Source organism: Perognathus longimembris, chromosome 9, assembly GCF_023159225.1.
Source record: "Perognathus longimembris pacificus isolate PPM17 chromosome 9, ASM2315922v1, whole genome shotgun sequence".
Classification (NCBI taxonomy): Eukaryota; Metazoa; Chordata; class Mammalia; order Rodentia; family Heteromyidae; genus Perognathus; species Perognathus longimembris.
Genome location: NC_063169.1, coordinates 70,072,452 through 70,087,803, shown reverse-complemented (window position 1 = coordinate 70,087,803; position 15,352 = coordinate 70,072,452). Strand labels below are relative to the sequence as shown.

The following is a 15,352-nucleotide window of genomic DNA, read 5'->3' as shown; positions in this document are numbered from 1 at the left end:
TGCAAGAAGAAACAGATTCACTATTCACAATAGCCAAGATATGGAAACAACCCAGAAGTCCACTACAGACAAATGGATTCAAAAAATGTGGTACCTATACAATGGAATTTTACACTGCCATTAGAAAAGACAAAATAACAGCATTCGCTGGAAAATGGATGGAACTAGAACAAATCATGCTGAGTGAGACAAGCCAAGAACAGAGAAAAAAATGGCATATGATCTCCGATTTGTGGGTGTTAGAATTAAAATGCAAAGAGATTGAACAAAGTAAAAGGTCTCAAGATACCAAAACATAACATAGTAAAAAGCAAAGAGGATACAGAATGAGTGGAAAGTGTGTGTAATAACAATAATAACAATAATAATAATATAGCAGAGGAGACCATAGATAGCTACATTGGACACAAATGAAAGGGAACTAAGAAACTCATGGGTGGGATTGGGAAGGAAGGAAGGAAGGAAGGGAAGTGGGAATGGATGTTGCTAAACAAAAGGAACGTAATGTACATATCATCAGAAATGGAGAAAATGATTTTTTTGTTAAAGATCATAGACTTTATAAGCTATGTAGAATAGAACAACAATTTTCATCATTGTGTAAATTAACATGTATACTGTGAAATACATGTAATAACTTAAACCCAATTTTTAAAAAATGAGAAGAAACAGATTATAAAGCACCATGGATACTCAGGAGGCTGAGATGTGAGAATTGTAGTTCAAAGCCAGCCTGGGCAAGAAAGTCCATATAACTCACCAATTAATCACCAGAAAAGCCAAAGTAGGGCTGTGGGTCAAATGGGAGCCCAGGACCTGAATTCAAGCCCCAAAACATGCCTCCCCCCCAAAAAGCAGCATTGATAAATCTGTTTTCTGTAAAATATTGTATGTCATTGCATAAAGAACACTCTAGAAGGCATCTCAAAATGATGGAGAAGAGATATCTCCACAGGGATAAATTTATTATTTTAGACCATTTGATGCATTCCAACTCATATAAAAGTATTACATATTAAAAAGGTAATTTAGATACATTTTCTGCCTAAGAAATATAGTAATGGGGCCAGTTTAGGTAGATCATTCAGTTCAGTGAAAAAATGTTAGTGAAGCTTCACTTCAATTAATAACCAATGAGGTTGGCAGGTGATTCACAACGATGATCCCAGTTATAGAGGAAATAATAGGAAGAAAGATTGAAGTCCAAGGCCAACCAGCAACAAACACAATAAAGCCCCACGGAAACACAAGATCCTTCCTGGAAAATAACTAAAAAAAAAACACCAGGCTTTGAGCATGGCTCAAGTGGTAGTGGGCTACTTAATCCCCCCCTTCAGGGAAGGTCTGATAAACACAAAGGGACAGGAAACCTAGTTAAGACAAATCTGTAAATGCTGCTTCCTAGGAAGGTCATTGAGATTCACAAAATGAAAACTAACCAACTTCAATGATCAAATGTCTACTTTATGTAAGAAACACTGTTCTATTTAATGGGTACATGAGAAACAGTGGACAGCGACCTTGTTAGAAGGCCATTCCTTCTAACATGAACACATTCCTCCTCATAGTCTTTAATGTGGTAGATTCAGCCTTCTAACAATTCTTTTTAAAAGCCACAGATAATTACTTTCCCTAAAATGACATCCCTAGCATCTGTAATGTACTCCACATTTATAGAGACTATGCCTTTCAGAAAGGATTCCTGAAAGCCAGGTGAATAATAAAGTTGAAGATCCTTATTTGAAAATTATGCAATGCTTCCAAAATCAAAACATTTGGAGTCATATGATGCTACAACAAGTGGCAAATTCCACAACTGACTTCATATAACAAGTTATACAGAAACCAGCTGTACCACAGAAGGCTATATATTATTAATCTGCAGGCTACGTTTATAAAAAATACATATAAAACAAATGAATTTCCTGTTGAGACCTGGGTCCTGTCTCTAAGGTACCTAATTATACATATGCAAATATTCCATGAAACAAGAAGAAAAGCATAACCAGGAACATTTTTAGTCCCATGTATTTCAAACAAGGGATATTCAACCTGTATAATCTATCACTAATTTTATACTAATTTTACACTAATTTTGTACACATATGTGTGTATTTGGTCTTTGTTTTTTTTGGCAACACAGTTCCAAGTAAGTATCTTTTGTGTAATTACCTAACCAAGAGCTAAAAGTTCTTAGCTTCAGAGTGGAGAGTGGCTGCTGGAGAGACTAATATTATAATTAAAATTTTGAGTTGTGGAACTAGAGGTGTGGCTCTACTGATAGAGCACCAGCTGTGAGCTAAAAACACTGCTGAGCAAGAGCTCACAACCCTGACTTCAAGCCCCAGTAGTGGGCAGGCAGGCAGGCAGATGCACACTTGTGCAAACTTGCACAGATTTGAGACTTCTTTGCCAATGGGTGTAACCTTCAGAAGAGGGAGGGCAGAGAAGCCGAGGGTTGAATGGGTCACCAATCATCATCACTCCTCAGTGAAGCCTCCAGAAAAACCCCAAAGGAAAGGGCATAGAGCTAACCCACAGTTCAAAGAATAAAAGCACCAGGGGCGGCACTTCCTCAGGTGATTGGGGAGGTCTTGTACCTTTCCCCATGTCTTCTCAGCATCTCTTCATCTGGCTGTCTCCCCCCATAAATTTAGAATCCTTTATACTTAATTAATGAACATAAGTAAAAGTGATTTCCTAACTTCTATTGAGTCTACTTTAGCAAACAAACCCAACTTAAGGGCAGTCTTGGTGGAAAAGAGATCCAAAGTTTATGGGTCAGAAACAGAGGTCACAATGGAGGACTGCAAATAGCTTCTGAAGTGGAACTAAGTGCCACAACCTCTAGGATTTGCTACTTTCTCCTTTTAGACAGCATCTGGATGCTTGAAGACAGTGTTCACACAGAACTGAATCATATGGCATTTGGTGAAGCACCCCCTGAAGAACTGAGAACTGGGCTGAGGCTGGAATACATAAGGAGAAATCCCCACCATAGCAATATGCTCAAGGGTGTTGGACAGTAGAAAAAGCCCTTTTTTGTTTGCATCCTAGCTTTTAAACAGAATTTTAAGGCAAATTTGAAATCATTTTAAGGACAAAAGAAAAACTTGGAAGAATTGTACAGAATATATTGCTACTAACCTCAATGTTCTCTCTCGTGTTATTGTTCATCTTAGACCAGGACTTTAATTAGCTTTCTGGCAAGGTAGGCTCCTTAGCAGGTGCCCTACTACCTAAGCCACACCTCCAACTGTGGACCTCATTGTTTTGCAACATTCAAGTTGTTCCAGTATTTCTTAAGTTGTTATTCACTCTTAGAAATATCTTAAAATTTGTCATTGCTAAAATATGGAAGCAACCTAGATGCCCCTCAGCTGATGAGTGGATCAAGAAAATGTGGTACATCTACACAATGGAATTCTATGCCTCTATCAGAAAGAATGATACTGCCCCATTCATAAGGAAATGGAGGGACTTGGGGAAAAAAATCATTCTAAGTGAAGTAACCCAGACCCAAAGAAACATAAACCCTATGGTTTCCCTCATAGGGAATAGTACATATCTAGGATAGACATAGAAGAGCACAGTAGCTCAATATGTGCGGATATGAACATGTAAGATAATGTTAAGTGAAATGAACTCCATGTTATAGAAATAAGTGGTCTATCATTGTTGTAGTTAATTTCAACATACCATGTGAAACTGTATTCCCTGTGGTTTTACTCCTATTACTGTAACTGGTCTTAGTACCCCAGATAATGTATAGATGTATATTGGAACTAGGGAAGGGAAAGGGAATACCAAAAATGAGAGACAGAGGATAAAAAGACAAACCATTGCAAAAGTGAAACTTACAAAACCAATTGGCTTAAACAAACTCATAGCGGGGAGGGGAGGTGGGGAGGGAGGAGATGGAGGAAAAATGAGGGAGGAGGTAACCAGTTGGTTGGATAAGTAATGTACTTGCCTTACATATGAAACTGTAACCCCTCTGTACTTCACTTTGACAATAAAGAAGAAGAAGAAAAAAGAAATTAACTTTAACCATCAGAAGGCACTGTACCAAAGAACAGAGCACAGGTTTTAGGTTCAAATTGTGACTATGACTTTTTGGTATGCATCGCTTGAGAGAATACAACCTCCCGGAACCTCAGTTTCCTCACCTGCAAAACAGATTTAATAAAACCCAAATTCGTTTAAACAAATATGGGTTAACTATTTAAAAGTGTTTGACAAAAAGTGTGAGCAGCAAGAATTATTTGGTTTTCACTTGCAAACTGTTTTCTAGCAATTCCCTACTGCCATCGAGACTGCCTGGTACAGATGGACACAGCTTATGTGCATGGTACAGACAAGAAGTTCATAGTAATTATTAAAGTCCTAGCAGTTTCCCATGACTTCAAAGGTAGTTCCTAGCTCCGGCTTCCATAGTAGAATAGAAATTGGGGTGGGGAGAGGAGATGCTTTTAAACCCATCAATAATGATGAAGTAATACCAAATCAAAAGAATGAAAATTCAAGTGAAATATTAGTTCTCTCAAAAAATAAAAAATCATATATGGCTTACCATTTTCTCCATTTGCAAAAACCCCTTTTCAGGGGAGCCAGGAAGAGGAGCTCCTATGTCTTTTTGTCATTTATTTTGTGAACTAAAGAGTCTTTTTTTTAAAATATAACATTTGCATCTAGTGCCTACTCTCTGTGCAAGGTGCTTGACAAACAGAAAAAAACATGATAAAACAGTCTATGCTTTCTCAGTTTACCTCTCTGGTGAAGGATTCAGACCAGCAAACAGCATTTTCATCACAAATTTTTTGTTAAAAGTGAATTAGGCAATCAGTAAATTCTTCTAGGTTTTTAGTTTAAACATGTATTGATAACTAGGGAGACAGGCTTAAAGCCAAATACCTTTTTGTTTTCCTTTGTAACTTAAGACAATTCTATCAGTCTTATTACATCTATTAATGCTTATCTGTCAACTTGTCAAGTCCTTTGCCAAAATACAAACAGCAAAGTACCAAATGACTTTATTATTCACACTTAAAATCTGAATGATTTCAGCATAAACCATGATGACATGACTTATGATTTATTATGTTCCACAGAACTAGGATATTTATATATAAATTCTTCTCAAAATTCACAAAGAATAATAATCATATAGAAGCCAGCATCTAAGCAGGTTCATTTATAGCATCTAACATGCAACCTCTGTAGTTAAACTTTTTCCAGCCTTTTAATTTGCTAATGTTTCCTTATTACATTGTTTATATCTGTAAGATTTTATTTCAGTAGAAAATGAAGTATGTAAACTATTTCTATTTGTGGTTAATAACAAATGTTCTTAACCACAAAATTTGGAAATACCAGTCACTGCAGAAACAAACAGAAAGGCTACAATTACATAGGACACTGACAGTATGATCATTCTCAAAGCTGAATAAGTTGTCATCTTCCTCATATTACAAAGCAAGAGTCTAAAAATAAAATATTGTGGGTTGGGAATGTGGCTTAGTGGTAGAGTGCTTGCCTAGCATGCATGAAGCCCTGATTCCTCAATACCACATACACAGAAAAAGCTGGAAATGGCACTGTAGCGTTCGTTAAGTAGTAAGAGTAGTGTTAAGAGTGTTAGCCTTGAGCAAAAGAAGCTCAAAGACAATGCCCAGACCCTGAGTTCAAGCCCCAGGACTGGCCAAAAATAAATAAATACACACACACACACACACACACGTATGTATGTATATATATGTATATGTGTGTATGTATATATAGTACCTAGCCTATTGTTTAAAATATAGCATATAAAAAGTCATCATGTATGTATATATTTATATGTACATGTATATATATATAGTACCTAGCCTATTGCTAAAATATAGCACATAAAAAATCATCATAAGCATTAATTAATCCTTTACTATGTGATTCTTTATAACTCATGTAACCCTAGCATTCATTAGGAGAGATTAAGTGACATTATTACTCGCACATTACACATCATTAAAAGATTACGTTTTTAGTCCAAGGTCACAAAGCTTACCTACTGTAGAAGATTTAAAATCAAACATTCTATGATCAGAGTTTACTCTTAATTATTCCTTTCTTCTGTCAACGACTGCAAAAAATGCTCCAAGCTCCAAAACTTGCCTGTAAATATGTGTGGCTGGCTGAATGGGAGGGAGCAGAGAACCATGACTACAAAATTAACAGAGGCTCAGGACAGGGAAAAAGATGTTTTCCTTTCTTTCCGAGTGATGTATTATCTCACTAATGGATATACACGAAGACTACCATACAGATGATTCTGAATACCACCTTTTAAGTTTCTATTTTAAAACTTAAAACTAAGTTTAAGAACTTACATATTCCCATAAAAATACTTTCTAAATTGAACAGAAAAGTCTGAATTATAGTATAGTATGACTAAAAAAATTAATATTACTGGAGACTTTTCAAATCTACTGAATCAGGGAACAAAATGCAGGGAACAAAAAAAGGTGAGATGCCCTCAGCTTACCCTTACCCTCACCTTGTAGGAAGCTCAGAGTACGAGCACACCAAATGGCATCATCAGGATACCCACAGGTTTCATCTCATTCCAGGGGCTCCACCTGAGTGACCCAGTGCACCTTGACAGCTCGTTTAAGTTTAATCCATGTATTAAAAGAAAAAAAGTCACCCTACCCCAAAATAATTTTACATCAATCAAAGTCTAGGTGTTTTTTAAAGTCATTTTATGAGCCTAAATAGGAAGTAGTCTACCTTACAATATTACTAAAAAGAGCTAAATAAACTCTTCTCAATAATATTTTAAAGATAGCTGGGTTCAACATTTGCTTATTAAACAAGAAATGGCAGGAGACTAAACTAGAAAATAGTATCCGTGTATTCTATGGTATTTATAATCAAGACAAAATGTTGTTGGAACCAACCTCATATGGTTAGCCTTCACTTTAACAGACTTCCATGTCTTTTAATTATCTCAATGACTTAACATATGTCCATCATTTGTCTGACCCTTTTATTTCATTTAAGTTGTATCAGAAGTAAAATTTTGGCTGAAGCAAGACACTTAGGGAATATTTTCATAAAGGGCTAGGGATGTGAGACACTATCAAGCAATTTTTTTAAAAAGAGTTGGGAATGGTTTTCTAGCATGCTCCAGGGTTCCATTCTTAACACATCAAAAAATAAAAGGGGACACACTGAGATTTTTCAAACTTGGGGTTACTTTTTTTTAATAGATATGAGGTTCTCTAATTTGCAAATTATGTTCACATGAGTACTTCTCCAATAAGTTAACATGCTACAATAGCTGATACTTTAATTCCTAAATGAAAAATGCTGAATAGGCAGGGAAAACCAGGCTCCGGAGCTTACCTTTAAAATGCTTCTAGTTTTCCAATATGAATATGGCTTTATTACTAGAATGCCAAAGTGTGAGTTAATCACATCAAGACTTGCTGGTTTTCAAGGACTTACCTTCTTTTTATCCCTCATTGAGCCTTTGCCTCGAACCATTATTTTACATCCTGTTTCTGCTTCAAGCTGTTTGGCTGTAAGTCCTCTCGGTCCAAGGATTCTCCCAACAAAATTAAACTGGAATTAAAAAATAAAGTCACAAAAATTATTTATCTGCTGAAGTTTAGGGAGAGTGGAAAGAGCAGTCCTGGAGTTTGAACTCAGGACTACACACTTGCTAGGAAGGCACCATACAACTGGAGCTCGACACCCAGCCCTTTTTGCTGGCTATTTCTAAGGTAGGATCTTGCCTAGGCCAGTATATCTTACCTAAATACTACTCCTGCCATAGTTGGGATGGTAAGTTGTTCTCTAGTGATAACTTCTCGTTAATTTTCGGGGCTTAGGCTTGATCTGGAACCATGATCCTCCTGGCCTACTCTTGGCTACCTGTGTGGCTAAGAAGACAGGCATATATCACTGTGCCCATCTACTGCTTGAAATGCGGCCTAGAGAACATTTGGCCTCAGCTGACCTTGAATTATGGTACTTCAGATCCTCAAATAGCTAAGATTCAAGGTATAAGCCACCACTTCTGGCTTTTAAAATTATTTTAAAGCATACATTTACAAGATGTGTAAGAATTCTCACGAATTTCTTGCTAATATGGAGTGCAACTAAATGTTTAATTCATTATTTTATATTCAATCTCGGTATGTATTAATATGTGACATGAATTCCTAACAATATACCATAGGTACTGATACACAACCTAAATCAGAGTATATACAATCTAAATCAGAGTATATTAAACAGATGACAAAATATTCCATGTTAATTCTATAAAACTGACTACAATGAAGAATAAGAAGCACAACACTTCTTCAATCATATATTCCAGTGGTTCTTACTCTGCCACACAAAGTGGCAGTCATACAACGCTTTTTATTAAACAAGTGATTTTTGAAAGGTAGGTAGTACAAAGATAAAAGCCTCCCAACCCCAGGACATTCAGATACAATGTCTAACTCACAGTCAAGCCTCACAGTCTTTAGTATATAAATTCTATATGGAGGACTATAGTAAGCATTCTGCTTGTAGCACAACATAGGCACAAGATCTGGTACATCATTAACAATTAACACTCTCTCATTTCTACTACATATACCATTTGAGAAACCACACCTTTTGTCTTATTCAACAATTTAGCTTAGAATGTTAAAGAAACATGACCAATAGAAAATTTTAGAGCTCAATTAGGACTTGACTCTAAGAAAGAAAAGCTGTAGAAGAGCAGAGAACAGATTGTTGAACCCCACTGCAAAGCAAAAGACATCTGACTTGCATGTAATAAGCTAGAGTTGTCTTCTCTAGTTAAAACTGAAGCACCCAAAAGAAGAAAAAAGCTTTAATGGTCCCAACATTCCATTATTTAACTCCCATCTCAAAGACTGTAACTTCAATAGCCTAAAATAAAAGCCAATAGTGAAGAAGCTCTGCTCATACACATAAGCTTCCACTTCAAATTTTCAGTGCTTCACACTGAAACATGAAAAGAAAAATGAGGTTCACCAAAAACTTCAGGAAGAGCTCTAATATGAAAAAGAAGACAAGATAAAGAAGTAGACTATGGGGGCTGGGAATGTGGCTTAGTGGTAGAGTGCTTGTCTAGCATGCACAAAGCCCTGGGTTTGATTCCTCAGTACCATATAAACAGAAAAAGCCAGAAGTAGCACTGTGGCAGAAGTAGTAAAGTGCCACCTTGAGACAAGAACAACAAAAAAAAGAAGCTTAAGAAAAAAAGAAGACTAGGGACTAATTCTTGAGGAAGAGGATGCTGTAGATAAAACTGATTAAATATATATGCGCATGTATTCATGTAATCATTTGCATGCGCACACGCACGCACACACGCACGCGTGCACACACACGCACACACCCTCTGGATAGTGCATAAGCAACTGCACACATTTATAATCCAAAAACCCAAATTGTTTTGAGAAAATTTCTCTCCAAAACTTATTGCTAGCCAAGTGCCATGGATCATGTCTATAATCCAAGCTACTCAGAAGGCTGTGATCTGAGGATCATGGCTCCAAGCCAGCCTGGGCAAGAAAGTCCATGAGACTCTATTTTCCAATAAACTACTCAGAAAAAGCTGGAAGTGGTGCTGTGACTGAAGTGATAGAGGGCCAGACTTTAACACAAAGAGGATTAGGGACAGCATTTAGGCCCTGAGTTCAAACCCCAGGACTAGCAAAAACAAAAAACTTTAAGTTAATTTCTAATTAAAAATATGACTTTTCATGATGCCTATTTACAAACATCTGAACTGGTTTATTTTCTTTCATTATCTCTTGAATTTTAACTGATCCTATTAACACTACACAATAGATATGAACCTTTAATATGCATTGTCTGTATGTTCTGCCCTCTTCTAAGTTCCTTTTTCTTATGTGCATCTATGTGTGGGTGGGGGCAGAGGTTCACAAGATTTTTCTTTCCTATTTCCCTTTTATTAGCTTGGAAGTTATATGCTTGTTCACTCTAGAGCATAAAACATGGCTAAACTATCACCATTCTTACTTTACCTCTTTCCCATTCAACACAAGGACATCAGATTAGTTTAACTCAATATTCTCAATCCAGGTAAAATGTTGTTATTTTCAAATACAATTTTTAAACTAGACTAAGCTATTATTACTTTGTCAAGACAATATACATTTAAGATGTCTAAATGTATTTTGATTGCTCTTTATTCCTATTTCCATATTCAGCTCTCTAACTAAAGTCATTTTTCTGCCACAAAGATAATCTTTAGTATTTTCTTATCAAAATGTCTTCTTTTTGGTGGACATGGAATTGTGACATGACAGTTGTTGTTTTGTTTGTTTTTTCCCTAACACCTTAAGGATTCTTTACATTGTTGTCTGGATTCTGTTACTTCTGAGAAGGAAGCCAAGAGGGTTATCTTTGAAGAGGATCTTTTTGATCTGCCTTTCACCTTTTCTTAGTGGGGCGGGGGTAGGTGTGCCTGTGCTCTGCTTGTGTCAGAGCACAGGTCCTGAGGTTTGAACTTCGTGCGTGGCCTGGGAGATATCATTGAACTTTTTTCTCAAGGGCTAGTGATCGACCTACCACTGGAGCCACACGTCCACTTGCAGCCTTTAGGTGGTTAATTGGAGATAAGAGTCAAGGACTTTAGTAGCCCAGCCTGGCTTCAAACTGTGATCCTCAAATCTCAGCCTCCTGGGCCCTATTCACAATTTGTAGTAGCTGCAGTATGGTATGCTGAGCTGTGGTTCCATTTATATTCATCATGAGTTCAGTTTTTTAATATGTGTGACCTTCTTTCTCCAGTTTTTAAAGTTCCAAATCACTCCTCAAACTCTGCTTCCACTCCATTCCATCTCATCTTTTAACCGTACAATTATAAACATTTAACTTTCATAGTTCATTGCTTTTATTTTCATATGCCCTTCCTCCTATCTTTTCCATCTCTCTACCTCTCCATACAGAGCATTTTGTGAACTACATTCTAATTCAGCCTCCCTTCAAATACTTCTAATCTTCTGTCAAAACTACCTGATGAGGGAATTCTTTCATTCTGATTTTTCTTTTCTAGTTCCATGGTTCTGATCTGTCTTTTTCATTCTATTCTAAAACAAACCAGACAAGAGACAATAATCTCCATATCATATCACCTACTCTGCTTACTTTGGGAATTTTTCAGTAGAACAGCAAATGGCTTTCAAGTTTCAAATTCACTCAAGGAAACATTTATTCCAGGCTTGCTGGGTGGTAAGGAATTAGACAGCCAGGGATACTAAAAAATAAAAATAACAACCCCGACTAAGAGGTCTGTAAAAATGCCTTCATTCTGTTTGTTTGTTTCTTATAATATGCAGCATTCCCTGTTACTAGTTTGTTTTTTGTTGTTGTTCTTTTTGTTTTTTGCCAGTTCTGGCCAGGACAGTGCCCCTAGCACCTAGCAAAAAGGAAACTTTCTTCTTCTTCTTCTTCTTTTTTTTTTTTTTTGCCAGTTCTGGGGCTTGAACTCAGGGCCTGCGCACTGTCCCTGGTTTCATTTTTGCTAAACACTAGCACTCTACCTCTTGAGCCACAGAGCCACTTCTGGCTCCTACCACAACTAAGCAATTCTTCTATTACTTACTAAATTCATTTTTTAAAAGTGTTTAAAGCAGAAAAATGATTAAATTTGTGACACAATTTTTTCTCAACCTTAAAAATGCCATCACTATTGCCCCTAAGAACTGACAAGCAGTCAGGTACGGTAAGTGCATACCAAGGGAATCCTAATGCAAAGGCAAATGTCAAGGTCATCCTTCACAAAATGTGAGGAATGAAAAAAAAAAAATCAAAGCAGCTGCTTTGTCTACTGCAACCAATTTCCAAGTTAATATCCTATGCCTTGCATCAAAATTTATTCTGTGTTGATTTATCATGCCAGCTCTACAGCTTCATTCAATTAAAACGTCACAAAACTTGCAAAGAAACAGCCTAAGTGCAACTTCAAAATGCAAAAGGTAAAGAAAAAAGAAATAAAAGACATTCATTAGCTACCATTTTTAAGTACAAATCTTTTCTATATCTCACCAATTATATTTCTGCCAAAAGCATGCTAATTTGAAAAGGTTTAACAACAATCATGTCTAATGCTATTCACTGGTACTCACTACATTTAATAGAAATGACAGATTTTACCCAATGACAGAATGAAAAAATGTTTCCAAGAACCTTTTAATAATTCAGTAATTAGTGGGTAAAGCCTCCTGTGATACATTAAACAATTCAGTTTCTGAATACAGTATCTTCTATTTCATATTTCACTTTCATAACACCTATTCCCAGGGTGGTTTTAATAACTTTACAAACCTCATATTCTATCACATACAACATGGTCATGTTAAGTATTAAAAAACACATCTATCTGAAAGTGTATATATATAAATATTTGTGAATGAAAGTCTGTATACAAGTACTTTGTGAATGAAAGTCTAAAAGACCCCCCCTCCCCCAAAAAATGTGATCTATTGTAGACTTAACTACTCAGGCCTATCTGAGGTAGCTATTTAAGAGTAGTGCCTATCCACAAGGACAACTGTTTTTAGTCAAAACTGTAAGAATGATTATTTCAAAATGGCTTTAGAAAAAGAGGCAACAAATATCTTCTCCCATTTCCACCTTCATATTAATTCTAGATAAACCCTCAAAAATCTCCTAGAGAAACAGGTAACTTATACTACATAGTTACTATAAAAACAATTTTGACAAACCTTTCGCTGTATCAGGCTTTTGAAAGTATTTGTGTTCATTACACATAGCTTACAGGTACTATGTAAGAAAAGGAGTCAGCTGTTACAAAGAAAACAAATTAGCGTTCATACCTAAAATTTGAACTTATGGCAGTATAAACTAAGATATCCTAAATTGTGTGAATCTCCATTCTTTGAATAGAGTTAATTTAATTATTTTTAAACTGGATAGGAGATTGCTTGGAAATGCATAGTGCTATATAAGCTTAAGCAGAAGACAGGAAATGATACAAAGATTAAAGCAGCAGTTAATAAAATCATACAAAAAGCAGTTCTGGATCTATGCAGTAACAATAAATATTCTAGATAGCTAAAGCAATCATGACAACAAAATAAATCTGGAGAAATTGCACTTCCTGATTTCAAATTATATTACAAAGATAGAGTAATCAAAACAATACTGACATAAAAATTCAGTTAACCAAAGGAACAGAAACCTAGAAATGAATCATTCACAAATGGTAACTAATGAGAGGATCAGGAATAAACAAGCCATGAAGAAAGGATAGTTTCTTCAGTAATTGCTTTTGGGAATCCACACTGACAAAAATTGCATCTCCACATTCAAATAAAATTGAGTGACTGTGGTAGAACACAGTAACTGTCATGTCACCTACTCAGAAGACAGAGTCTGGGGAATCAAAGGCCAGATTGAACAAGATTAGCCAGACAAGATCTAAAGAGCTCAAAACAAAAGGGCTAGGGCCCAAGACTCAAGTGATATAGAGTGCCAGAGATCAAACCACAGTGCTGACAAGTTAAAAAGAAAAAAAAAAAAAAAAAAAGAAAAGAAAGAAAGAAGAAAACTGGACCCTTACACCTTTTCACTATACAAAGACTAAGTCAAAATACTTAAATGTATGACTTGAAATTTTGAGACTCCTAGGAAAAGAAGCATAAGGTTGAAAAGCTCATTAACATTGGTCTTGACATTTTTGTTAGATATGATATGAAAAACAGCCTACAAAAAAGCAAAATTAGAAACATTGAGACTATCAAGCTAATAAACTTCTACAGAGTAAAGGAATCAAAAACCAAAACTAGCAATCTAAAGATTGAAAGTATCTGTAAACTATATATCTGGATTAAGAAGTTAATATCCATATGTCAAGATATTAAGAACTTAAGGCATCTTTAGGAGGGAAAAAAAATTCAATTTAAAGATAGGTACAAAACTTGAAGAGACAATTTTCCAAAGAAGATATCTACCAGTCTCCCCATGTAATACAGATGGAGAAATCTTAAGAACTCTGTCCCCTTCTTTTCACTGTAATTGCTAATGCTTAGTCCAGGCCCTCATTTTGCACATGTGGCCTATGTCTGGAGGAGTTAACATGAGATTGTCTTTTCATCTTCCTGTCTAGAGTTACCTAGCACACTCAGTGCACAGCTTTGACTAAAGAAACACAACGAAAATTTTGTTTTTATTCGTATCTTCTTTCCTATCTTTTCTACTTTTTTTTTTTTTTTGGCCAGTCCTGGGGTTTGGACTCAGGGCCTGAGCACTGTCCCTGGCTTGTTTTTGCTCAAGGCTAGCACTCTGTCACTTGAGCCACAGCGCCACTCCTGGCCATTTTCTGTATATGTGGTGCTGGGGAATTGAACCTAGGACCCCCTGTATACGAGGCAAGCACTCTTGCCACTAGGCCCTATCTCCAGCCCTATGTTTTCTACTTTTTTTCCTTCTATTTTCCTTTTTCTTTTTTTTTGGTGGGGGGTGATTCAGGTCAATATTGAACCTAAAGAATGTTGTCTGCCAGTGGGCCATACCATCAGACCTTAACTTTAGTATACCCAGTTTCTCTTCAATTTTTTAAAATTTTACACTTCCCTTAAAATGTCAGATTTATTTAGACACAATCCTATAAAGTCTTGTTCTTTAACCACAAAAACACAGCATAAAATTACTTTTAAGCACTATCAATTCTTTACCACATAATAAGGTAAAAATTATCACACTGGTAAAAGAAGATCAAGTTTACAATAGATCTCAGTTGCTAACTGGAACTATTCTGGAACGTGAAGAAGCAATTTTTTATGGTGATCACACTTTAATTTCAGGTTAAGCATGGTGGTGGCTCATGCCAGCAGTGTGGGAGAGCATAAGAATCCCAGTGTGGCTCAAGAGGGAGTGGACCTGTCTAGCAAGCATGAAGCCCCTTTGTTCAAACCACAGTACTTACATGAAGTTTATAAACCTACTTTGTTATAAAGGCCCAGGTTTGATGACACAAACCTTGCTTTCCTAAAGGAAATATTAAGCAAAATTTTGGTTAACTCCGGGTTTACCTGTTGAAAAGTTTGATCTCAATACCCTAAGGTAAAGTTAAGGAAGACTACATAAAAAACTAAGGTTAAGTTTCTGTTGAAAGTGAGATCATACAGTATGATCCAAATTTAGGTCACCTACTACACCATCAACAACCCTATACAAAATACCCAAAGGGCTCCCAACTCCAGAGCTTCTAGTTACAAACATGAATGACACCATTACAAATGGAATATTCCACATCTGACTTCATATGGATGATTGCTGTCCAAATGTA

At 36.2% G+C, this 15,352-nt stretch overlaps 1 protein-coding gene across 6 annotated transcripts in view; it reads right to left on the bottom strand.

The window, feature by feature from the left end:
- Qki (QKI, KH domain containing RNA binding) overlaps nucleotides 1–15,352 on the bottom strand; it is a 119,946-nt gene that overhangs the window by 71,723 nt on the left and 32,871 nt on the right. For all 6 annotated transcript variants that reach the window (XR_007212164.1, XM_048354415.1, XM_048354418.1 and 3 more), the window contains exon 3: nucleotides 7,492–7,608. Coding sequence is in view for 5 of the 6 variants with exons in the window: in XM_048354415.1 (XP_048210372.1) it covers nucleotides 7,492–7,608 (117 nt within the window). In the remaining variant the exon portion in view is untranslated. The remainder of the gene's footprint in view (nucleotides 1–7,491; nucleotides 7,609–15,352) is intronic.